At 42.0% G+C, this 26,907-nt stretch overlaps 1 protein-coding gene across 9 annotated transcripts in view; it reads right to left on the reverse strand.

Moving 5' to 3' along the window:
* The window catches only part of cspg5a (chondroitin sulfate proteoglycan 5a), a 59,443-nt gene extending 36,878 nt beyond the window's left edge, over positions 1 to 22,565 (reverse strand). For 4 of the 9 annotated variants that reach the window (XM_051407539.1, XM_051407535.1, XM_051407533.1 and 1 more), the window contains exons 1-2: positions 21,982 to 22,564; positions 733 to 1,702 (exon numbers count right to left, since the gene is read on the reverse strand). In XM_051407539.1, the coding sequence (XP_051263499.1) occupies positions 733 to 1,702; positions 21,982 to 22,078 (1,067 nt within the window). In that variant the 5' untranslated portion in view covers positions 22,079 to 22,564. Of the gene's footprint in view, positions 1 to 732; positions 1,703 to 21,981 lie in introns of all 9 variants that reach the window. The other 5 variants (XM_051407537.1, XM_051407534.1, XM_051407532.1 and 2 more) reach the window with 3 other exon arrangements.
* Positions 22,566 to 26,907: the final 4,342 nt, after the last annotated feature.

The raw sequence follows: 26,907 nt of genomic DNA on the forward strand, positions 1-26,907 counted from the left end.
ATTTATACGTACAGTATGTTTTCATTGGTGTATAATCAACTGAAAACAAGAATTGTTGAGAAAAGAATAGAATGAGATGGTTTTATCTACCAACCGCCATGTTTGCACAGTAGCCCAGGATGGACAAACTGGCTCTAGGTATTTGCATGCTTTGTGGCTATTGTAGTTTCTCTTTAATGCTTGGAAGGGGAGCGTGAGGCGAGATGTAATCTGCTACTTCACTGCTAGATGCCACAAGATCCCACACACTGGTCGTTTGAGGCAAAGTCAGTGCGTGTCTTAGCTATACGGTTGCTGGGTTACTTATAATTTGGTACATAAGTGATACTATACTTTTACTAGGACACTTTTTTTTTATAAAAAATTGTACATTTTTAAAACATTTTATGTAATATGAAATCTTGGCAGGGTTTTGTAAGTATATCCACAGATTTTGAACACACCACACACACACACATATATATATATAAACAGCTAAATATTATATTGTATTACAAATGAATATGTCCTGAATTTGGCCATTACTTTTGGAAATTGACGATGCTGTATGCTATTGCGATTAAAGTATATATGATTTGTCTATATCCAGTCCTGCTATCACTGGAAAAAGTAAGATGCACTGATTGCAGCAGCATGTGAATGGGTGCAGTTTTTGATGCAAATGTGTGCGTATGCAGTGAGTACATGATTTTTCCACTGGATGAATGTGTTTGAGTTTATGCCACATCATACCTGCAGAAGACTCCCATGCCCTCCAGCAGGTAACACTGTCCCCCGTTGAAGCAGTAGTTGGGCAGCATGTCGCAGGGCGAGCGGCAACTTCCGTTCACCATCTGGTAGCCCACGCGGCATCCCCCCATCCCGTCTGACCCGTCCACTGGCAAGGCCGCTGGAGGAGCCGCCACAGGGACATTTGGAGCTCCTGCGCCAGGAAGTGCTGCCCCGGGGATGAAGGAGCCAGACCCTGGGACACGGGGCTTGGAGCGAGCCGGAGACCCAGCGGAGAGCCGGAGGTCTTCGTCACTCTCGTAGGCGTCAGTCGTGGTGCTGTAGGTGTACTCATCAGCAGTGGGGGACACGCCATCCTCGTAGGGTGTGAGGTAGTCGTAGTTGTCCGGCATTGCCCAGGAGGTCGGGTCACCACCCTGCAGCTCATGGGCCAGTGATGAAGGAGAGGGTGGGGCCAGGTCGAGGTTGCGCCCACGAGAGGAAGGGTCGAAGAAGTCCACATGGAGGACGTCGGGGTTAGAGGGGTTGGTGGCGACTGAGGGCGGGGCGGTGGTGGTGAAAAGGTGATCAAGGTCAAACACGGCTGTGTCTTTGGAGTGGATCCAAGGTGGGTCGGTGTGTGGCAGGCGCTCCTCCTCTTCCTCCTCCTCCTCTTCGCCCTCCATCACTTCCGGTCCACGTGGGTTGCTAGGCAGCAGGTGCTCTGTCTCGGCCGAATCAGGACTGAGCTGGGGCGGGGCTGCCACGCCTACCTCCTCCACAGCGGGAACCACCGTTTCACCGAACATGCCGCTGCTCTGATCCTCCTCCTCGCCGGCACGGGGGATCCGACCCGCCCTTGGGCTCACAGTGGTGATCGCATTGGGGCTGGCTGAGATCTCGTTGACCTTGACAGGCCCCTCCTCCTCGTTAAGCAGGGAGGTAAGATTGGCCGCGCTGTCTGGCTCAGTGGCATTGGTCCCGACTAAGTTTCCTACAAACACACAGAAGAAAATGTTCCTTAGTACAAATATAACAACTGAAAAAGTGCTCTGAGTTTGATTTAAGGCTTTGAAAGGAAAACGAAGGTTTTGTAATCTCACAGGCCGATTGAGAGACCCTGAACACAGATGAGTGAACCTCAGTCTCTATGACCTGAATGAAGGCAAATAAAATACTTTCCCCCTCAGACTGAGAGAGAAGTAGAGAAACAAAGTGACAAGGGAACTTCAGCAAATTTAATGATGTGAAAATGTTTTCACTCGAAAGAGAGACTGCAGTTTGTATCGACCAGCTCAGAAAAAAACTTCTGGCTCTTAAATGGGCCAGTTACTGGAGTGCAGGGCTCATTAGAGAGACGTCTACAGTTGAAGAGCAGAAATACCCTTGAAAATGTATAAAATATCTATGATAATAAAAGAAGAGTTTTGTGCATTTTACTGTGTTCACATTGTATGAATGTAGTTACTGTCCTCAATGGGACAACATACTATATGATTAATATAAATCTGAAAATGCAGTTACTTTCAGAGTGTCCTCAGTCTGCTACATCAGGAAAGTCTTTCTTCTATAATTTCTACGCAGATTTATGGGTGGGGTCTTTACGATTGCACTGAATCTAAAAATATTTGTATGATGAATAAAACTGCTCAGAGAACATGTATAGAGCTTAAAAGGGAGAAAAAATTACCTCTGTGCAGCCAGCAGTAGAAAAGAAATGCTGATGCCACACAAACCATGACATAAGGAGATGTAGAAACCATTACTATGAAAAATTCAACAACCAAGGGGATGAAAATAAACTGGTTTGGGACAGAAAACATCACCATCCTCTTCTACAAAGCTCACTGTTAGTTTCAGAAGTACACACACATTTAAATTAATCTCAGTGGTACAATTTTTATATACAAATTTATCCCAAAAAAACTGGGCCTAAAATCAGATCACAGGAGCTAGGAGTCATTTTAGGAATATTAGCAAATATTAGCAAAGAATAACTGCAGTTGGGCTGTCGGTTGTAACATCTGCTGTTATTTGTATCTGAATTATAAACACAAACATACACATACAATCACCAACTGGTGCACTTCACTCTTTCCAAAGACATTTTCCAGCCTCATACACCAGTGGTCTACTGCCACACAATGACATCACAAGCTGGGAGTCTTGCATTATGCGACGGACAAAGTGGGCTCAAGGAGTCTGGCAGTGAACCCGACGGGTGAAACAAATTAAAACAAGACGTGATTGGCTGTATACTTATCCTCTGGTCGATTACTTCATCCGAGGGCGGCTCGTTGAGTAATGCAGAAAGCTGCTTTACGGCCGCTCCCCCTTTGGATTAAAGGAATAATTCACTAATGTACTTGAACGACGAGGAGCTCGGATTACGGATTATGGGGTCGGGGGGTGGGGGGGTATTTGGGAGACTTTGGGGGTGCCCCGCAGGGGGGTCGGTGATGATCTTGAGGAGACCCAGACAAGACAGCGTCTCGACAAGTAAAAGAAAGCTGATAATATGTGCAGATGACCCAAAAGAGACTGTTTGTCATGAATGAAGAGGAAACTTCAACAGTTTCTCTGATGGAGAACTGACCTGCAACAAACCTTACAATAACACTACAACTGTTTTTATCCACTGCAAGCAAATGAAACCAACGTGATTTGTAGAGATTTATCTTTTTATCATCATCAACAGTTTCCCTAAACAGTCTCAACAGTCTATCCCGCTAACAAGATACATGAAGGTAACTTTATGCCTTCATGCAAAAGAAATCTAGCCTCCCTACAGACTTCTGAATTGCTGAATCCAATACCTTTTCAGCAATAAAAAAGGTCTGGTGTTGTGTTCAATAGCTGCACCCCAGCTGGCCATGCCGGTATGCCACTTGTTACACAGCTGCAAGGGCTCATAGTCAAGCAGCAGGTAGTGGTGGTGCTGTTGTAAACTCTAATTTCATCTTTTCACAGCTTCAGTTGCCATAAACACCACGGTACCCTTTCCGTTCGGATTCAGCCACTACAAATATGTGTTTATTAAAAGTCTGTGTTGTCTATAATACAGCAGGTACATATGGTATTTAGCTTGACGTGAAGTTTTGTGTGACAACTACAAATAGAGTGGAAACCCTGCTCATTCAGCTCAAGCTGTCGCTATGGGTTTTGAGTTTTGGAGTGCACCTATGGACAGCTGTTCCTCCTGGTTGGAAAACAACCGATCCAATTAGAGCTTTAGAGGTGTGATTCAAGAAGGGGACGTCATCTTCCTCTGTCAGAAAAATGAACACAAGCTTGGACGGCTTCAAGAAAGCTGTGGAGGTCGTTATGTGTTAACTTACAGAAATAGCTTGTCTAGTTAACGTCAGTCACTGCTGATTGGTTTGGGCAAAATAAATGCTCCTTCCAAACAGAACATGAGGTGGAGACTAATTATCATGCATAAAAGAAATCCACATAATAACCACACTGAAGAGCTCTACTGTTGCACTGGGTGACACGTTGTTTAACTGTGATCGACACAGCCAGTGTATTTTTGCATTGTCAACCTAAAAGTAGGGGGTCAAAGTAGGGCTGTAATTGGGCCGCCTCCCTTTAATCAAATACTTAAAGACTAATTGTGAAGCCAGACATTTTTCCACAGTTGACAAATTCCTAATTAGCTAACATTGAAACATCAACATTTGTATTCATTTTTAACAAATCCCCTATTATGGTCTTTTTTATGGCCACTGAGATCATTCATTCCTGTAAAATGACAATTATATCTCTGACATCACAATATAAATTGGTGTTTAATAAGCACCAGACTTAACGGTCCTTCTTCATGTCTGCATTAATCTGTGGAGAAATCCTATCAACTCAATATAAGAATGATAAAAATAACACCAGCGTTATCCTTTAATATTCAGTCAGTGGCCTCATCTATGTCATCTGTGCTCTTGAAAACCACATTTATACGTCTTGTTTAGACAGTCTGTGGTTCAACTCCCATTCTGATCACTCACAGTGAATAAGTGCATGTACTTGTGGTCATATAAGGAGATTTGGTAAACAGCCTTCAGCAAACGGCATATGCGAGGTTATCTGTGAGGATCTTTTCTGACTGAAGATAAGCTCCGACCGCGACCCTCTGGGAGTTTAATCTGTCCATCTCTAAAATGTCTCCTCAACACTCAGAGAGGCTCCATTTACACAGCCAGTGGTTTATTATTTATCATGACCTCCACCAAAAGTTTTATGACTTAAGCTGCGTGACGTGATGTCTGATTTGGGAACAAACAGACATAAATGGAACACGCCCTCAGATAGTAACACAATCTAATAACTTAAAAAGTTATAAAAACTGAACCACCAGAAGCAACTTTTTATACAACCTCATTTCCTGAAATGTTTTAAGATGGTCCACAGATCACATATCTAAACTTTAATAGTTCAAGACAAATCAAATCAACTTTATTTGTATAGCCCGATACATATATATATATATATATATATATATATATATATATATATATATATATAACACGGATCATCATTATATTGATGATTTTGAGAAATCCTTCTGCATGATTAGATACATCTGCCCGGATAATAAAACTAGAGAAACTATTTCACACATGTTGAGAATTGAGAAATTAATTCACTAAAGACAATCAGGAGTCAATTAATCCACTAGGAATTTCTTGAGTTGTACAATAACTATGAGTTCAGAGCAACAGCGTTTTCCCAGATGAGTTACTTCAAACACAATATATCGTATGATTTAACTGCTTTCTGGTCTATTTAGAGTTATACTGAGAGGAGAAACTGTTCTCTTTGCTTATGCTTTGATGGATTTTTTGGGGATTTATTAGATAGAAAGTTGAGAGATAAAGGGAGAATGCGGGGAATAATAGACAGAGGATGACAAAGGTTCCCAGTCAGACCCAAACCCAGGATGCTGCAAACCACTTTAACCCCATCGGCCACTGAGGTTAATAGGATTTCTGTGATTGTCTCCTAGCAACTTCATATACAATGAATTTGCAACATAAAGAGGGAAAAAAATGTAGAGCGAATTACATTTTCCATTAATAGGGAAATGTTATAAATTAACATACCTGGCTTTAAATGTTGACACTGAACGTATTAGTAAAATGTTTACTGACAATGTATTTCATTTGTTTTCTGCCAAAATAGGCAATCTTACAAAACTATACTACCGTAGTGACTAAAGCATGATTTAAAAGTCAGCAGTGACTCACTCATTTTTCTTTTAACAAAAATCACAATCTTTCCTAATTTTACCCAAAGTGATCTTGTTGCAGAAATATGGACACGTATCCCCACGTGAGACAGTCCTGCAACATGTACGGCCACCATCCAGCCCGACCACCTGCTTCTATATATATATATATATACGCCACGTTATAAAACATAGTGTGATTCTTTTTTTGGGGGGCTTTTTATTGCTTTTATTAGACAGCTGAAGACAGACAGGAAAGGGGGGCAGAGAGAGAGAGGGGACGACACGCAGCAAAGGGCCGCAGGTCAGGTCCGAACCCTGAGCTGCTGCAGCAAGGACCCAGCCTCGGTACATGGGTCGCCAGCTCCACCCACTGAGCTAACTGGGCGCCCATAGTGTGTTGATTCTTACATGAAAATGATGCCAGAACCTTAAGATTTAGCACCAGCAGAAGCAGTATGGCCTGTGCAATACTCAAACAACTGAAATAAACTAATACACACAGATCGCATCTATACAGGAAATGTTGGCTAAGCCTTTATTTTCCATTTTAAATAAATGAGTTCTGTTTTTCAGTGCGTTAACATAAAATATGTCTGCTGCTGCTGCAGGGCAATTGAACCAGGGGTAGGAAAGTCGGCATGTTATTCCCTCAGCTTCTACTGTCAAAGTACCTTTGAGCAACGCTTTTTTTCCTACCAATAGCTGCTACTCTTCCCAGTAAAGAGGATCATATAGTTGAATTGTGTCAGTGTATGGATGTAAAGCTGGACAGTGCTGGTAAAGAGCAATGAAAGTCTGTCTCAAATAAACACGGATCATTAGACATTCCTCACCAAAATAAACCAACACATAATATGGATGCGTGTCATCATTAGCCACGAGGTGTTTGACAGGCGTTTTCTGGCGCAGCAGCAGTGAGCTGCATCTTTGAAACCGGGGTCGTTCTGGGGCTAATCCTTCCAGCAGTCCCACAATCCACTGCTGTTTAACACATCAACTGAGCAGCCTTGGATAATACACCAAAACCACACACACATAAAAAAAAAGCTTTACTATTACGACACAAAAGCATTTTACACACTGAATGCTTGATGCTCACCAGGAAATTAGGATTCAAGACCATAAATGTCTGCCTCTGTCTATCGTACTCTCTTGCGTTTTCTGTCAGCCACACACCTGACAGCAATACACTCATTAAGTGACAGTTTGTCCGGATTAGCGCGACGTTTGGGTGAATCTCGTGGGGAAACCAGTCAGCCTACAACACAACTAACTCATCCTGCTGCTGCCACCGCCACCACGGCTGCAACAAGCCTGACAAATACAAACTGTACAGACGGGGAAACAGACAGTAATGGCTGCCACACGGCAAGCGAGAATGACAGGAGGTGATGAGGAGAAATGGTAACGAGGGACAGGGAGAAGTGCCACATCATGACAGAGAGAAGAAAGAGAACAAACCAGAAAGAAAAACCGAGGGAGGATGTGACAAAGGGAGGGATGGCGAAAATGAGAGTGGCAGAGAGGAAAGGAGACGCTTTCATGGTCTATGAAGGACTCTTGGACTTTTACTCCCACTGCCAGTCTGTCGGAAGCCGAGGTGAAAACCATCTACAGAGATCTTCAAACTAGTCTGCGCTGTCTACTATCACTGGCCTCAAATGTCACACTGCTTCGGCCGGGTTATATCACAGTATGATGCTCCTGGTACAACACTTGCTACACGCCAAGAAGCGTGTTCCTCAAAATGCGAAAAACTGCGATCTGCAGACGAGCCTGAGGTGATGGCCTGTTGGTGTGTGATCTAGGGGTGTTCAGTACATGAAACATCGAATCCTCAAGCTGAACTGAGTGTACTGAATCATTACTGAGTATGTCTGTATGCATAACAGCAGTGGTGGGAGAAGTATTTAGATGTTTTACTTAAAGTAGCAATAGCACAGTGTAGAAATACACTTATACATACTAGTACCAAAAGTAAAAGTACTCATTATGTAGAACGGCCCATTTCAGAATCATAAACATTATATTACTGGATTATCAAGAATTACATTGTTTGACAGGACGGTCTTGCACACAGAGTCCTGGTTTATGTCGGACTACTGTACTGTACTCACATCTGGCACAGCAGGTTTTAAAAACCTGGATGAAATCAGCACATTGATTTGTAATTTCCACCTCTACAATGATCCTCTAAATCTATATTCTTCAAAAACCACCAACAAAACTGAACTGACAATCTGCGGGAGCTTACACCAAAAACACATTCATGAACTCGCGTTGTGGGATTCATCTCTGTGACACCACCCTCAGGGTTATTGACAGGACATCATGAAGACTGCGATTTTACCATTGCTTCATTTTCGGCATGAAAAGCCAATTTTGGATGAACGAGAGGTGGAGTGTCTGGGTGGAAACAAGACAGCAGGAAACAAACACAGCTGAGAGTGAGTCACCTGTCACTCAAACAAATTTCACACATACCGATCCTTCATCACCAAGACTCCCATTACAGAAAGGGGAATTCTTATGTCTAAACTTCTTGGGGAAAAACATTTCCTAGAACATTTCCAATCCCTTTCTTTTAAAATAAATTTTTGTTATTTGTAACAGGGCATCAGATTAACATGGAACTTGCACACAGTCATATTATTTACAGACAGGGCTAGTTTCAAACACTTTTCCCTGTTTTATTCCTCCTTTTTTAATGATACAGGGTTCATGATGAAGTGACGCAGATTCAGAGTTTACAGGACACAGCTCGCTTTCCATCTCCAGTGATTTGACTACAGTTTACTACAGTTTTCCTCGAACCCAGATTTATGTAGGCGATCTGTGAGAGGCAAAAATACAATTACAATTTTCCAGGACAACATAGATTATTTCCAGGATATTTAGTCATTTTAATAAATTTCCAGGCGTTTCCATGACTGTAAAATAAGTCTCTGAATATCCAGGTTTTCCAGGACGCATAGGCACACTGAACATCTTTAGTCTAAACTCTTCACACCAATGCCACATTTCCACAATCACTAACCATGTATGCGGGTAAAATGTGCTTTTGTTTTTCTGTCATCTGTACGCACACTCGCATCAGAACTCAGAAAGTCTTACTTTTGGAGACCACAGTGCATAGTGTCAGTCTGCCAGAATCCTCACTGGGCATCTCTGGACTGAGCTCCAATTACGTGGAGTTGTCTCTCTTTCACCGCCTCGTTAGCCTAATTGGATTAACGAGGAGGAAACTTTTGACGGACAGCTGGTTTGGAGCAGCGTGGAGCCTGTGGATGCTCGAGAAAGTAAATTCTGCATCACATCGGTACACAACAGCTGAACTTTCCAGCAGCTCGCATGCACCGCAGTTATTTTAGAAAATATACAGCCTGTATTGAGTTACGGGGGTAAATTATTGTTTGATTGGCTTTGAAAAATATATTAAAAGGTTGCCTAAAGTCATGAAAAATAATGTATAAATGCACAAATTTGAATCCAAGTGAGCCACCTTCCTTCGATGTCTAATCATCTCTCTTAGCACTGTGCAATAAACATAACAGGAAATGAATCACCAGCATTAACGACACCATGAATTCCAAACAGTCTATAAAGTTCTACTAATACTACACAAGAACAATTAATGAGTCCATAAGGAACCCAGTGAGGGTTTTTGTGATCACACTGAACAGTTAAAGATTGGAAAATCAGGTTTTGTTTAAACTCTTTTAAAGTAATGGATGCTTTCCATCTCAATGAAGCCCTTTTTTTGCACTGTGCAGTGGGGTTTTATAAACATCCAATTTCCCATGTGTAAAAAAGCTTTAAAGAGAGATTTCTGCTGGTTATGACTGACACTGCAATGTTGAAGCACAAACATAAAATGATCTGGAAAAATAAGAAAAGGATTCAAACACCATCACCACTTCCTGCTTTACGAAACAAATAGTTCAGCTGTTTTTTTGACTATTGTGTAGAATACTGGTCACCTGTGGGTTGCAATCAATAAATGAATTGACTGTATCAACAGTGATGATTCAGGACTATCTTATTTGATTCAGTTTGGTAGAAATGACAATTGTGTAACCACGATCAACTGATTGATGAGCACAAACAACTGAACACACAGTTGGAGGACACAGTGCTGCAATGATTAGTTGATTTGTCGATTTCCAGTAGCCTATATTGATCTGCAACTAGTTTAATAATTGATTCATTGTTTAAGCTTTTTTTTGCAATTTGCTGCCTCCAACTTCTCAAATGTGAAGATATGATGCTTTTTTTTTTTTTTACCATTTGGGCCCAGTTTCCCAAGATTTGTCATCACATCTCTTGTTTTGTCCAACAAACATCCAAAAACCTAAAAATGTTCCACTTTCAAACATATAAAACAGAGGAAAACAGCTCATCATCTCATCTCATTGGGGGATTTTCGCTTTTAAACGAATCGATTATGACGATTTTAGACTAAATAACAATCTAGGACTCAATATAAGAAGAATAAATGAGTTGTTTTAAGGGCATGATTCAGCAATTAGTTCTTCCAAACTGCAAGCACAGTCAAACCAACAATGACCAGCATCTTTTACCCATTTAGAGCCACAGACCTGGCAGACTAGACATCAGTTGGCAGGGTCAGGGTCGGGTCGGTTCAGGGTTTCGACTCAGTCTGGGTCCAGGACAGACCAGCTCATGAGACAAAACTAATGGAATAAAAGAGTCTTTGTTTGTTTCACTCCCAAATTACTTTAGATAATCAAACAGTATTACATAAGGAGATTCCTCACACTGGTCTGGTTGTGTTTGTGTTTGTGTGTCTCTTTGCCAGTATAACCCACTGGTAATTGGGATAGCTTCCAACTCCTCTGGTGAAGGGTGTGGATGGTCATAATGAGAAGATTCTGGCTTGTCTATGTGTGTGTGTGTGTGTGTGTGTGTGTGTGTGTGTGTGTGTGTGTGTGTGTGTGTGTGCAGACTGATTGTTTGGGGGTGATGGCGCCTCAAGGCCAAGTGCTGTTAGCCTGTGTTGGCGAGTCGCCGACCCTCAGGCTTCGCCTTTTGTTTAACCCAGATCAGTTTGGAGAGGGGAAGCCACTAAACCACCCACAAACCCGGGGTGCTCTGATTGGCTGTGACAGACTGTAAAGAGGAACCTGATTGGTTGTGACAGTTAGGGCCCGCAAGCCAGTTTGCTGACCCAGACTGGAGGGAGACGGGTAAAGGTTGGACACCGAAATGGCAAATTAACAAAAGCAATATGGAGGCTCTACCTTGTAGGAGTTGGTGGTGAAATCCCAATAAATATATTTTTGTATAATCCCATTACATTAGGGCAAATGGCATATATATTACAGTTTAAGTGTCAATAAATAAATCACTTTTTCTATACTGAGTATTTAAATATTTACTATGCACCATTGTTGTGTGTTTTTTTCTTCTATTTTTTCATTTCTTCACTTCTGAGGGTGTAACATTTGACAATTAGCACGTAATTAAAGCGCAAGGTGCAACATTTTCCTTGCAGTCACTTATTAAGCTGAGAAAAAAAAGGTCAAAGAGGTGCCAGTCTTCTATTATACATCAGTTATAAAGTGCTGCCTCTCCAAGTGTGAGTGAGAAAGGTCAGAGATGAAAAAAAGGTGAAAGAGTCACAGTACGGGCTCATACTGCATTTATAATTTAGTGGGCAAGGTAACATGAAGGTGTACGGTATATAAACTAACTCATAATGATGGTTTGGGTTTAATTCAGGGTCCAATTTGTGGACAAAAATAATCTTAAAGAAGCATTCAAGTAATTTTAAGTGTCGACCGTAGAAAAAGTCTGAAATCTGTATTGGTAGGTTAACTCAAGGTTCACTGACTAGCTTTCAACCACAGCTATTAAGTGGACTTTAAGGTCAGGATATATATATTCTTTGTTCAACAATGAACTCTCAGGCTCCATGTTTCAGTGTAGCTTTAATTAAAGGGGTAGATATGCTTCAAAACGCACAGACACAGCTATGCAAACATGGAAAGTACAATATGTGCTTAACTGGGTTGACGACAGAGACCTCTTGTCCAGTCATATCTACATTTGTTCACGTTGAAAAGAAATCTTAAAAGAAAATTCATTTTAAATTTAAAAGGTGCAAACAAAGCTTTATCTAGGCGGCGCAAATCAAGGCAAAAATCCATCTGTGCCCTTTGATGATGTTTTTCTCCTGTGACTCCACTTTCCATTTTACATTATATGAACATCACAAGGGGGTCCAGGGTTTTTATTCTGACTGGCACAATCCTTTTAATCTGTTAATGTAGTAGATTCTGTTTTTACTGTGCAAATTAGGTTGTTTGTGGCTGTAAATCAGTGACTGAAAAAAACACTTTAGTCAGTATTTGCTTTTTAATAGAAGTTCAAGATCACCCCAATATTTGCAAATTGATACGTTTGTGTAACTGTGATGGTTTTCTCTGAATAGTAAACCAAACCAAACCAACACTGGCTGTGTTTTTGTGGCGTGTGGACACATTAAACACACAGGAGAGATGATTTAATTATTGTTTATAAAAATGACCGTACCGAGCAGACCACAGGCAACAGAGACACAGCCGAGTGAGCGGAGATGAAGCAGAGTGAGCGGGAGCCTCTTTAACTCATTCTCATTGATTTTAGCTTCAAATACCTGAACCTCAAGAGATCTGGACACACACACACACACACACACACACACTCCTCTCTTTTCTCGTTCCCACACTCATTCACTAATGAATAAGACATGAGGCGTTTTTATCTTTACTCAACGCTCCTCATTAATATCGATATGAAGAGGAAATGCACATGGAAAACCTCGGCATCGATTTTACACCATCCGCTCTCACTCTTCCTCAGTCCTTCCTTCTTTCTTGTTCTCCCTGTCTTGCCATCTCTTCCCGTCCTCTTCACCTCCCCCTTCTTGTCTCATAAATTTCACTCATTTCATCCCTCTCTCCTTCACTCTCCTCGTCAAATAGATCCTTTCATTTCCCCAATTCTTTTCCCTTTCTCTCTCTCTGTCTGTCTTTTCCCTCTCTTCAAGCATTTCTCGCTGTCTTTTCTCCCTCCTCCCATCACATAAATCCTTTCATTTCTGACTCCACAGGTGGTGGGATGGAGGAAGGATCTGTTGCCATGGAAACGGCCTCACTAGAGTTGATGCGGCGCTGCAAAACCCGACAAGATCTGCGTGCGCACACGTTAAACACACACACACACACACACACACCTAATAAAAATGTGTTTATCTTTGAAGAACTGAGGTTTTATGAAGCTGAAAAAATTGTGATAATGTGCAGCTGTGTGTGTGTGTGTGTGTGTGTGTGTGTGTGTGTGTGTGTGTGTGTGTGTGTGCGCGCATGTGTGTGTGTGTGTGTGGACACGTGTATGAGTCCAGGGATATAAGATTTTCACATTTCTACACTCATAAGCGCACGTGCATGCATATATGTGTGCATCCATGCATCTACACTTACACAGCCTGTTTATTTCCTCCCTGGTGACCTGCTTTTGAATGGTCAGTCAATTAAAATTCACGTGTGTAAGCTTGTATGCATGCGTGTATGTCTCTGTATGTGTGTTTTTCACTCTTAGACTAACACAATCTTTACCGTCCTACCTTCTTCCTCTGACGTGTACAGTTTAAGTTACATTTTCAGTTTTTATTTTATGATGACCTGTGTTTATTTTATTAACCATCTGATAGAGTGAAATACCAATAATACATGACTCTGACTGAAAATTGTTTTTAAAAAATTTGATTAAATGATTGATTAAAGGGGGGCTTTATTTACTATAAACTCAACTATGTTGGTCATAATCCTCCCTCTTTTAAATGTGTGGGGAAATAAAATCTGACTAAACATTTTTTGACTTAGCTTTTCAGTTAAAAATCAGTATAAATGTATAATGTAATATAAGATACATTGGTTGTACTTGTGCTCCAGAATGACACATTTAAGTGTCTCTGCATCATCTTACTCCCCTCTTTTGCTCCCAACGGACAGGAGTCAGGATTACTGCGGCTTTGTCACTTGAACATGTTGTTTTTGGGAACTTGCTGAGTGTTGAAGAGTCTCTTCATACAGGTATTATAAGGCAGTAAGGGACACGACCCTGTGCTCATCACTATCAACCTGTTTAGTGTTTTAAGTGCTTTAGTGGTTACATTCTCAGATTTTATTGTGCTATGTTTATTGCCTGTCTATGTCTTTATTGCCTTTAAGGCTACATCTTGTGATTATTTTCATTATTTATTAATCTGATGATTATATTCTCGATTAATCAGTTAGTCTATATTGAAAGATTTCCCAAAGCCCAAACTGACATTCTCAAATGTCTGCTATCATAGAAACCTTTAAGTAAACCAGAAAATAGTCACATTTTGCAATAAAAAAGGTTTAAATGTCCTCTCAACCGTCTAAAGAATGAACTAATAAACCGTCTCAGCTCTAATTGACGTTTTTCTAATTCATTCTATTTGATTGTGCAGGTCTGCACATAGACTCCTCTCAGAAGAGAAAACAGCCTCATAGAAACCAAATAAATCTTTCTAATTATCCGTCTGCTTGCTGAACCTGGTTTGTTGCCATGACAGGTGTGTGTGTTTGTTGGTGCTCACAGAGGTTTGTGATGGGTGGACTGAATGCTAATATGACAGTGTGCAGTAGAAGAGGGCTGGGGAGGAACGAGGACGATGCACGGGCAGACTGAGAGGAGAGGGGAGCTGGCGCACGAGCGTGAACTCAATGACTCGCTTCACCAAGGACACACAGACAGTCTAACACCTACATAACACACTCACAAACGCATGCTCACACATTTTAGGACATATAGATGGTAAAAAGCAGCCATAATGTAACACACATAAACACACAGAGAGACAGGTGCGAGCCTACGCACAAACAAAAAGATGTATTCTTGTTCCACCTTCCATCTTTTTTTCACCCTTTGTCTCTCACACAGACACAACGCCTACATGGACACACACACACACAAACATGCAAATTACTGTTCAAGGGCACCCAGAGTTTGAGAACAACGCCAACTCAGCACTGTTAAAAAAAAAGCACACATACTGTACGCTAATTGTTTCGTCTTTGAGCAGGAAGGACAGAAGCGGCCCGTCACTGTCAGACTGCTCGTGAAACTTTCTCAGTTTGCTTAATGACCTTCTCTGCCTGCAGTAAAAAAAACACTTCTGGATGGACCACCACCGCCAAGGACGGCGACAATGATGCCGCACAACAACTGTCACACCTGTGAGTCAGAGATGCAGCAAAAAAGGCACACCTGGACGCTGGCAAGGACGACGACATGGAGGAGAAACACCTGCACAAAAAGAGCACTCACTTTCTGGATGACACTGTGCTTAAGGGAGTTTCAGAAGGTCCATACCAACTATTTTGTATGAAATGTGTCACTGCAGGAAGAGCCACTGTCAAATTCGTTCGATTTTTGAATGTCTAATTCTGTTTATAAAACCAATTCTTTCAACGATAACTGCATGAAAACTACAGTACAGTTATGTGGTAAACAAACTAACCATGGTATGGTTAGGGTTGGGCAACTAAAGCACTTGATTAAGACCTCCACTCCACTCACACACCAAAGGGCCCCCACTACTCCCTGCATTAGCTCTCAATGGTAACAGTGGGTGTAAATTGTGAGGTGCAGAATCACCCAGTATAGTTCTCAGTGAAACAATGAAATACAATAAAGTGGCCATCATCATTTGTTAGTCAATTAAGGGACACCCATAGATATCTTACATGATGTAGCTCAACAGATTTTGTTTTAAGAGCTTGTTGGGTGAAAAGGCGTCTGCTGCAGCACAATAAAATAATATTACGAGTCCAATGTCAAATGGCCTTGTAAAGATGGTTTCTCCGCCATTTATAAACCACTGAGAGAGAAGAATAAGATTTTCCTCACAGCTCTTGTGTGTTTTTTGCTGTTTGATCTTGAAGGACGAAGCAATGGAAATAATATGTGACGAGGCTTCATCGTGTTTTTGTCCTCCGTGACTGTCAAACTGTTAATCAGGGGCACAGGCTCTCTAATCATTATTATTGATCACACATCGGTTACTATACAATCAGTATGTTAGCTACACTAGATTGGACCATAATGCGACACTAAAATCTCCCATTAAAAGAGAGGATAATTAGATTTTTTTTTAGGGTTAACAGCTGTTGAAATTGACTCTGGTAGAGAAGCTTGAACATACATAAAAACCTTTAAATTAAGTGTTAACGACTAAAGATTCACTGATGTCTGAGAGGCTCCACTGCTGGAGACAACTCTGCCTGCCTGCAGTCTGATATTAAGGACAACATTTGCTTTGATGTGATAATGACATAATTACACTAATATCTATCCATCCTGCTCATTTATTGCTGTTATCACATATTCTCAATTCTACAATTTTCACCTGCAACACGTAACCCCTGTTTCCGATTTTAGGTTCATATCACAAAGTGTTGTTAATTTGTGGGTTGAGGACATTTACACCTCAGAGGAGGACAACGTGCATAAACATCCACGTACTGTATGTCTGCACGCACAAACATACACCAACACACCGAGAGAAGCCTGCAGCTGGTCGGGTCAAGCCTGTGGCCACCTACGTATGCTAATGTTGGCCTGCAGGCAGATCCAGGTGGGTGGATATTACAAATGAGATTAGGATCGCTTAGTTTCCCAACAAACAGATTTATCTGGGATGAGGCGCGTAATAGCCGCCACCGATCTCAATTTAGTGCTGCGAGGAAAGTTTCTGTCCCTGTTCCCGAGGGAGAAAACACTCTCCACTGCTCATTCAGCTAGGCTGGTTTAAACTAAAAACTCCAGATTATCTTCAGTGACGACACCAAACTATTTCTAATTTTTACTTGATACAATATCTCCTTATGTCAACTACAGTGTGGTTAAGGTTAGGGGAAGATCATGGTTATGCATTGAGCAGATAAACTAATTAAGTTGGGTTAGGGCTATATAATTGTCTTATTTTTTATTTTTAATGTACGTGTGTAGCCAGGACTTCCTGGAAAGCAGAGTGAACTATCCTGGTTCGATTAAGTAAAGGCAATACTTGGTTAGAGTTAAAGGATCGTGGCTATGGTTACCAAAGAAGTGAACATTCACCACCCCGACCTTCTTACTCCCCCCTACTTCCTGCATTTGCACTGAAAGCATCAGGAGGTGCAGAATGGTTCGATATGAAGGTTAAAAAAACTGACATTTAACAGCAGGAAGAGCGTGTATGTAAAATGGTGTATTAATGGAGTCATCATGGATGTTTAGTAATACCTGTGCTTTTCCTGCAATGACAAATCAAAATGTCTGCTCTGAAAAAAATCCCCATTACTTGATCTAATGTCTCCTGAGCACATTGATGTACGGAATAACTGTCACCACACTGAAACTACTGAATCAAGACGGACAAAATGGACATCACTGCAGTCTTTTCCTTTTGCTGTCACTCTGCTAACATGATTGCATGTTACTGCTAATTACTCCCCATTACTGGGCCCCATTAAGGCTTCAGCCGTTTGACGTGTGTTAACTCCAGTATTCGGATGAATTGGCAGCCGTCAATCCTGGCTGCTCTGGATGTCTATCTCTCTTCCTCTTGGAAGTCAAAAGCATCCAACGTACACAATCTATACGATGTGTCCAAAGTGACGTTAGTTTCTCTGCATTTCAACATTTTCAGCAAGATTTTAAGAACCGACGCCGACTCTGAACGCGACTGAATGATGATCAGTGATGTGATGTGCGACTTTGAAGACAGATTTTTCTCCTAAAGTGCCACATCTTCCTTCAAATTAAGAGTCGAAACACACAGTCAACAGCAAAACGTTTACATCTGCTGAAAATCAAACAAAGTATGCGCCGCATGAAATCACTGGGCAGAAATAATGAATACACCAGTACAAATAATGATATCATCTACCAATTAGAGCTGGTAATGATGGTCTACACCCATTGCCAGTGGCTTTGGGCACACACACACACACACACACTCATGCATGGTCAGTAGGCGTAGAGCCACCAGACGTAGCAAGAAATTTCAGCGTGTGCCAAAAATCCAACTAACATTTTGAGGCTTAATGAAATTCAAATCGAGAACACATTATGGCGGCGATACGAACACACTGTTCTGCCAGCCGGTGTCAACGGATGTGTGTGCGGTTTCCATGGCGACAGAGAAGATGCAGAGGAAAGAGTGCAAAGCCATTGTTCACCAATTAACCAGAGCTATAGACGGTGTGCATTTTATGATTGTTAATTTGTGTGTGTGTGTGTGTGTGTGTGTGTTCCCTACACTGCGATAAAGAAAAGGCTGGATTGGGTTAGTGGAGGCATGGAGGGAGGATTTGGATTGAAGATTAACCCACTGCACATCAAAGATGATCAGCCAGCTAGCAGATATGTGTCAGCAGGCCAGAGAGGAAAAAAAAAAAAGAGACAGGAGGAGGAGGAGGAGGAAGATGAAAGAAGAGGAGGAGAGCATAGAAGAGGCTGTACGGCCATGAGTTTCAGTGCAGAAATGAGAAATCATTACTCCGTCCATCACCTATCTACCAGCCTACCGGAGCATGGGGGGAGGGGACGATGGGAGGGACGGCGGCATGTGTATTAAACGCACAGAAGGAGGGTTGAAAATGGCCACCGGAGAAAAAGCCGACAGGAAATGACTGACGGTATTCTGGTCGGCTATTGTCAGTTGAGGGCAGTTGGCCTTGGTCGTCTGAGCATCATTCACAGATGTGGGGCAAGCTGCCGCCTCCACACTCCACCGGTGAAGCGAGACAATGTGTGTGTGTGTGTGTGTGTGTGTGTGTGTGTGTGTGTGTGTGTGTGAAGGGGATGGAGGAGGACATGTTAGCCCAAGGTTGTTTTAAGGCGTCTGCACCAGATCTGCCAACCTCTTTTTGTTGAACATCCACCTGAGTTTGAGCTGACAAACTCACTGCGGCAGCATCGATGAAAAAATACTCCTCCTGAACTCCTGAAGGGGAGTTAAAAAGTGCTCGTTAGTGCTCACAGGTGAGTTTAGGATGATCCTATCGTATTTTATTATTTTAACGTCCTATATTCAGCCCAGAAATACAGAGTATTTGATGGATTGCCATTAAATTCTGTACATTCTAGGTCACCAGAGGATGAATCCTAATGACTCTGGTGATCCCTTGAGTTTTCCTATAGTGCCATCATCAGGTCAAAAGAGTAAATTGTCCAATACTTTAGTTTATGTCCAGATAGCTGAAAAACTAACGACATTCCCATCAGCCTCACCTGTTCTTTGTTTTTAGTGCTAATTGGCAAATATTAGCATGCCATGATGGTGAAAAAATTCTCCTAAAAGAGAATTTGACCACGTTTGCACTGCAGATAGAGCGGCTTAATTCTGTCTCGTTTGAACAGACCCACTGGTTAAAATAACGTCCCTGCAGTAGAAAACGTCTTTATAGATCCAGCAGTTAAAAATGATTGGATGAGATTGGGGGGGGGGGCTTCTTGCAGTGCGAGAAAGAACATTTCTTTTTCATCCCCTCTTGCGAGGAGCCAGCTGGTGTTTCACCTCCAGAGCAGCGGGGAGTGAGGTGCTTTGCTCAAGGGCACTTAATTAGACAAGACTACACAGAGAGTTGAGTTTAGGGTCAACCACAAGGCCAACATGCCTCATCTTTTCATATTTGGTAGTATCGCTGTTTGGATTTATAGTTTTGATGTAATATTCATCTTAAAACAGAGCAGCTTGAAATGTGGGGAAATATGCATGTTGTCACCATGAGGTTGCTAGGCAACCAGCAGAAGGAAGGAACAGACCAAAAAATTATGTTTTAACACTTGGATTTTTAAACAGATTAACATGTTAATAAATCAGATTTAAAGGTGGTGGCAGGTGAATTTTATTTATTTTTTAATCTTTGGACCATCCATGCTAGTCGTTCCCCCCTGCTTCCAGTCTTTATGCTAAGCTAAGCCGGCTGTAGCTTTACATTTCACACATGAAATCTTCTCATCCAACTTTCTTTTGCTAAGACAGTGAATAAGCATAACTCCTTCATTGTCAAACTATTGCTTTAAAGGACCCGTGTGTCTGACTCAGTGCTATCTAGCCGTGAAGTTGCAGATGGCAACCAACGCCTTCCAAGCATGTAGGAAAAACTACGGTGGCTGTGAAACTCACAAAATACACAAAAGGCTCAATCTAGAGTCAGTGTTTGGTTTGTCCATTCTGGGCTACGGTAGAAACATGGCGGTTCAACATGGTGGAGAAAAGGACCCGCTCCCTCTGTAGATAAACACAGCTCATTCTAAAGTAACAAAAACACAACTATTCTTATATTCAGGTGATTATACACTAATGAAAACATACCTATGAATATTAAATTCCATTTCTACCAATAGATCCTCCTGAATGTTACACACTGGACCTTTAAGTCTTTAAATAATCTACACACTTGTCTCATATTGTATTACACAGCCTGGACAAGTTTATAAGAACCATCATATCTATTGCATTTGAGGGGGGAAACTGAAGCAAAGGCTGAAAGTATATAATCTGGTCAGTGTGTTAAATCATTATACATTTGGCTCAGATGTGCTGCTGACAGGGAACATGGCTCTTGGATGTTCCACCAATGTGAGTTTTTCCCCCTTTAGAAAGCTTCCAGATGGGTTTTTGCGCTCCAAATAAAACACACGCAAGAAAAACATTTTTCTTTTTTCCCCCTCTGGACCTTCACCTTGCAGTCACACACCATGAATTTCAGCCAGTGCAATGACAAGAATCAGCCAGATTATATTGGATTATAACGCCAGACTGATTCCAGCTCATGCACGCTCCTGCATTATTAATCTGACAGTAATGTAGCCCACCGTGCGCAATGAATCTCAGACAAAGAGACACTGAAAGAAAGGAAAACCTCCGTGTCTCTTTTTATGTTTACTCCAATGTTTTTTCTTCTTCTCTTTCCCTCTCTGTGTATCAGAATGTCCGTCCAGATCCCTTCATGAATTATTCATCAGGTCTGTCCCCCCCCCCGGCCCTAATCCTCGCCTTTGTGTCGCTGTAGTGCCAGTGCGCCTCCAGGGATCCGGTTTACTGCATCGGCTGGACGCTGTCACTGTCACACATCTCTGTAATTTCTCCTATAATATTCCTACAGCGGCTTATAGTTCGCCTGCAATACTCCAGGTGTTGATTAAGTGACCTGATTTAGCTGAGATTGCCTCGTAAAATGCCACTTTAATCGGTGTTCCAATCAGTGTCTGGAGGGAGTTCAATGGGTTTTCTCTTTTTACCCCCCATGCTGTATAATGACTTACAATGTCTACAGTACTGAGCACTGAGCTGACAGTGACCTTATTGTTTATTCATATTATAAAATATCTCTCATTATTAGTCCTTCCAACAATATTCCAATGAATGTCCTAATATCGTGTGTGTCTATGGGGTCCAATGGGTTTATATTGACCTATTTTTTACCTCCTCTGTCTCTATAATATTCATAAGGACTTAGATCGTCTACTTGTGTCTTCATCCTGACCTAATTTCACAATGGTTAAAGCGATGTTTGCCTCCTGTAACATTTTATAAATTCTCATACAGGGACATAGTGTTCAATAATGACTTATAATCATCAATGTCTCTTATACATCGATTTTAAATTCCTATGATATCCCTACAGTGTGATATTAAGCCGATATTTGGCTGTAGTATCCATAACAAATGTGTATTACTCACATTTTTTGGAGACAAGATTCAACCAAAATCAGATTGAGTAATAATGTCACCACATTTTACTAATCGACAGTCTATCAATGCCAGTTGAGTGTGAAGAGCTTCCTAACCCACAATCCGAGCCTCACTGACCTCCTTTCTGGCTGCCCTGTGGGAGTGTGTTGAGGTAGCCCTGAATCCACAGAGAGAGGGGGGACATGCTGCTGCAGCAAGAACATTTAGGCAATAAATGTGGACGTTTTTTGTCTTTGCATGATTAAAGTGCACAGCAGCTTCTTACCGTGGACAGACAGCGGGATCAAGTGCACAGCCAGGACGCACGACAGCAGCGTTAGTCTCCAGCATCCCGTGCAAAAGCTCGCCTCCTTCCCCTGCATCCTCGCCGTGCAGTGGTAGCCTAAGATGATCAGACGAAGAGAGAGAGAAAAAAGAAAATCCCGGTGCTAATAAGTGCTAATAGAGTTCAAAAAAATGTGGCCAAAAAGTAATCCGGACAAGTGGGTCTGTTTGATTTGCGTGCAGTCTAGACTCCAGCCTCCCTGCGCTTCTCCTCCATAGCCGCCTGGTCTCAGCTGTCTCCTCGTATCCGCTGTTTCACACGCTCGGCTCAGTTCACTGAGGTTGGTTACGGCTCCATTGCCACAGAACGGCGGTGGGGAGACGGCGAGGCGAGGCGAGGGTGGGGTGGTAGTGGTGGTTGTTGTGCGGGCGCGCGCGGTGGTGGGGGTGGGGGGCGCGTTTGAGGGCGCAGACGCACGCCGGTTGGCTCGGTTTGGCTCGGAACGGATCGGTGCTTTGGGCACTTGGTGGCTGAGAGGGAAACAAACGCACGGCGGAGTGGAGCGCGCTCGGCAGCCTTCTCATCATCTGAGGGAGGAGGAGGAGGAGGAGGAGGGAGGGTTGTTGATGCCCCCCCCCCCCCTCTCATCTTCACCCCCCTTACAAAGAAGCTCCCCTCCTCCTCCTCTCTCCATCCTTCCCTTTCCTAAAACTTCTTCCCACTTTTATGTTCTTCAAAGCGTCGCGTCTTTCCTCTTCCTCATACTTTCAGTCCTCTTCCCTCCAGACATTTCCCCGCCTCTTCCTCCTAATTTCCTTCAACTTCCAAGACTTTTTTCTTCTTTAACCTCCTTTCACCTCTTTCCAAAGATGTTTCACTTCCTTTCCTCCTCTCAAATTCCCATACTTCCTTTTCCTCTTCTTTCTCCTCCTCCTAGTTCTTTAAACCATCCATGTTTCTCTTTTTTGTCTTCCCTTCCTCTTTTGCTTCATTTCCACAAAACATTTTGTCGTCTCTTGTGCACCTTTTTCAAGATGTTTCCATTCCTTTTTCGCCCCTTTCCTTCCATTCTCTCCTCCACTGGTTCCCCCTTTCCATCCTTCCTTACTCTTCCTAAAATTTGCCTTACTTCCATTCCCTTCTTCGTCTTCCAAGACATTTTGACTAATTTTCTTCTTTTTTTACATCCATAAAAATGTTTAGTCCTCACTCCTGCACTATTCCAAAGATGTTTCCCTTCCTCTTCTCTCCTCAAATTCCCAAATTTGTCCCCTCCTTCCACTCTTCCGTGCTTCCTTTCCTTTCCCTAAGAACTATTCCCTACCCCCCATCTACGAGACACTTCCCTCCTCCTCTCTCCATCCTTCCTTTTTCCTAAAACTTTTTCTGCTTTCTTCGTCATTCTCCCAGACTTTTTAAACATCCTATATCTCTCGTTTTTCACCCGGAAAAAAACTTTCTTTCCTTTAGTCTTCCAGTCTTCCTCCCTCTTTTCCAGAGATATTCCTCTTCACTTATTTTTTAATCATCCAAAACTTTAATATCCTAATAACATCTTTCTCCTTCCGGAAAACTTTTGTCCTCTCTCCCTGCAACTTTCCAAAACTCTTTTTCCTACTCCTGCACTTCCTTCCTCCTGTGTCCTTCCCCATACTTTCCTTTTCCCTAACTGTTCCTCCTCCTTTCCCCTTTCTTCCTGGAAACACATCCCCCCCTCTTCCTTACTCCATCGGCATCCCATGACATCCTCCCTCTTCCTCCTCTCACACTCCAAATTTTTTCTCCTCCTCTCACATGGCTCTTTTCCCCATCTTTTCCACCTCCTCTGTTCCTTTCCTAAACCTCTCCTACCTCCTCCCTCCCTCCCTCCATCTGTTTCCCAAAGCTTTCAGTTATTTGCTATTCATCTGAGAGTGTTGGATCTCAATAGGAGTGCAACACTCTGCTCTGGACACTTTTTCTTCCTCCCCAAGGGAAATCGGACTATTTCGAAGGAGCTTAACTTCCCTTCATCGCTCTGTGTGTGTGTGTGTGTGTGTGTGTGTGTGTGTGTGTGTGTGTGTGTGTGTGTGTGTGGAGAGGATGAAGCAGTTTAAGATTATGTAAAAAAAAAAAAAAAGTGTGATGTTTGATGCCGTCAAAACAGCAGGCTTTGTTTAATAGTGTGACACAGAGAAGCAAACAAAAGGGGGGAGGAGGATGAGGAGGAGGCGTGGGGGTGTCTGGGTGAAAGGTGGGGGGTTTGGAGGGGTGAATCGGGGGATGCACACGGTGATGAATGCTTAAGGGCCCTGGGGGTAATGATGGTGGTGGGGGTCGTGGGCATTCTTCCACACACACACACACAAAAAAAAGCATAAAGAGTGAGAGAGGGGCTGGGCAACAGGAGATGTTTTATGTGTGTGTGTGTGTGTGTGTGTGTGTGTGTGTGTGTGTGTGTGTGTGTGTGTGTGTGTGTGCGTGTCTGCACTTGGTTGTTTATGTGTATGTGTGCATATGAAAGCAGCAGCAATGCCAGATTAAAAACAATATATGTTTACAAAATGTTTAGTGGAATAGAAAATGTGTTCGATGAAATGTGAAAAGTAGGTCAGGAGGACATTTTGGTGGCTTCCATTTAAATAATGTAAAATATGGGCCTTTTCTCAGAGGGGGAATGATTTGGGAACGCTGCATTAACAATATGTAGCCTCCCAAAAAAAATGTTGCCAAAAGATATCTTGAACCTGTCGTTTGTCTTTCTTTCTGCCTCGAGCACAGATCTACCAAACTCAGTTTATTCATTCTGAGCACAATAAGATATCAGTCACACTTCTGACCTTTCTGCTTTTATCTGATTTCACCGGGCGACTGGTTATTATCTGTTCCACTGTGTGATCCCAATATGAGCTGACAGCAACGTCGGACAGGAGAACAATAACAAAAAAGGCATCCAGATATGAACTTCAACTTCGGGCACATTTGGGTTACGTCTTCCATATTTGAGATAAGGCAGCCTCCAAATCTAATAAAGTGGAATATTTGTCTTTGTATCTATCTTCTCCTCATTTTGTGTTGCCAGTTGTCACCTGGCAGTTGTGTCAGGTGAATCATCAGTGCTAATTTAATTCTCAATGATTATTGGCACTCAACGACGAGCCCCCAGCCATGCTAGACACAGCAGTGCTTTTAACTAAACTCAAACATTTTAACAGGTTTTCACCAAACATCAGATCATCATGTGTGTACTAAGCAAAACGTCATGGCCGTCCACCTTGTAGGGGATAAAAAACTGAAGATTTAATAGATATAGTAAATGCAGTTTGATATATTTTTGGGTTATATTTTTGACAAGTTTGTATACATTCCTTTCATATTAAACCTTTGTTTTATAGACATGTCTAATAATTATTTTGTGAGTGTGTAAGTGTTTGTGATATCTTAAATAAGATTGATCAGTCAGACAGAAGTCCTGCTCCTTCAGTCTTTATCCCCGGATCAATGACCCAACACAGTGGTCAGATATCGCTTATCCAGACATCTGTACGTATTATTATCACATAGGCAGCAAGGACTATTGTGCAGCAAAAAAACTCGAGCGGAACTAAATAATAGTTTAATATGATAAGAAGACTGAACATGCACATGGCATTAAGCTCTCCTCATTCTGAAATGCAGGTCCAATTTATTAAGCATACAAATGACCTAAAAATTTAGTCATAATTAATCAGAATTGGCCCACCAGGAGTTGGCCACTTCCAGGATTCACCGGGCATTTTGTATTTTGATAATATCAGAAATGGATTCAGCATCCTCAATAACCCCCCATAAACCACACCAATATTGTCCAAATCAGCCAAACAGTTGCTGAAATATAGGTAATAATGCAAATGTTTGCTAATTGTGCTAATTGCCCAACATGTGCAAGTTAGCATCTGGCAGTTTCCATATTCTGGGGACCCATACTTCATATTTCTAACATAAAACTTTGTGATTCTCAATATTTCCAGGTTCAAATTGGGACTCTGGCAGAGAGACTATTAGGCCAAGTGTTGTCTGTAAATAACCAACTGTAGATCCGGGTTTGTTGGGTGTTATTGTGCGCTCAAACGTACACCTAAAATCACACTGAAAATTGGTTTGTATGGTTGTTGTCATAGATTCATCCTCAGTGGAACATTAACGTCTTAAACACCGGCCCAGTCCATCCAATAGTGTTGAGCTATTTAAGTCTGCACCTGTTACACGTACACTCTTGTGCAACACATTTAATTTCCTGTTGGAAATATAACAACACAGTATTATTTAGAAGCGCTCTCCTTTGCTTGCATTCTTACTCTTAACTCATCACGTAATGACTTCTTCTATTCTACTGGCGTTTGCTACTGATGCCATAGTAAAATGCACAGAGCACAATCAACAGACCTAGAGTCGCGCTGGCAATATAAATATAAATCAGATATCAGTTAGTAACTTTACATTTTTACAATTTCGCTGGGAAAATAAGTTGAATATTTAGTGTCAATGTGGTCCAAATGTAGAAGAATCTGCCCTGCTGGCATCAGATGTACAGTGACACAGCTGATGACAAGAGTCTTGAGGAGCTTTATTATAGTTACACAACCTTTATGTTCCCTTTGCACAAACACAAACACACAGCCGGAGCCTAATTCTGTCTGGCTGCACGTCGTTTTCCAGTATTTGGGGGTTAATTCTTCTTACAGCTATCATGTCAGACTGAGGGTCACGTGCTGTTGTTGTGACAGTCCAGGCCAACTGCTTTAGTGATATCAAAAAGGGGGACAGTGCTCATCAACACATGGATTAAGGCCATTTAATCCCTCTGGTTCACCTCCAAAACATAAAGACCCCCTCCCCTCCATCTCAGAGGGAATAACTATGATCTGCCACCCATGAGCATAACAAAGATTTATTACATCCTCCATC

The sequence above is a fragment of the Dicentrarchus labrax genome, unplaced genomic scaffold, assembly GCF_905237075.1.
Source record: "Dicentrarchus labrax unplaced genomic scaffold, dlabrax2021, whole genome shotgun sequence".
Lineage (NCBI taxonomy): Eukaryota > Metazoa > Chordata > Actinopteri > Moronidae > Dicentrarchus > Dicentrarchus labrax.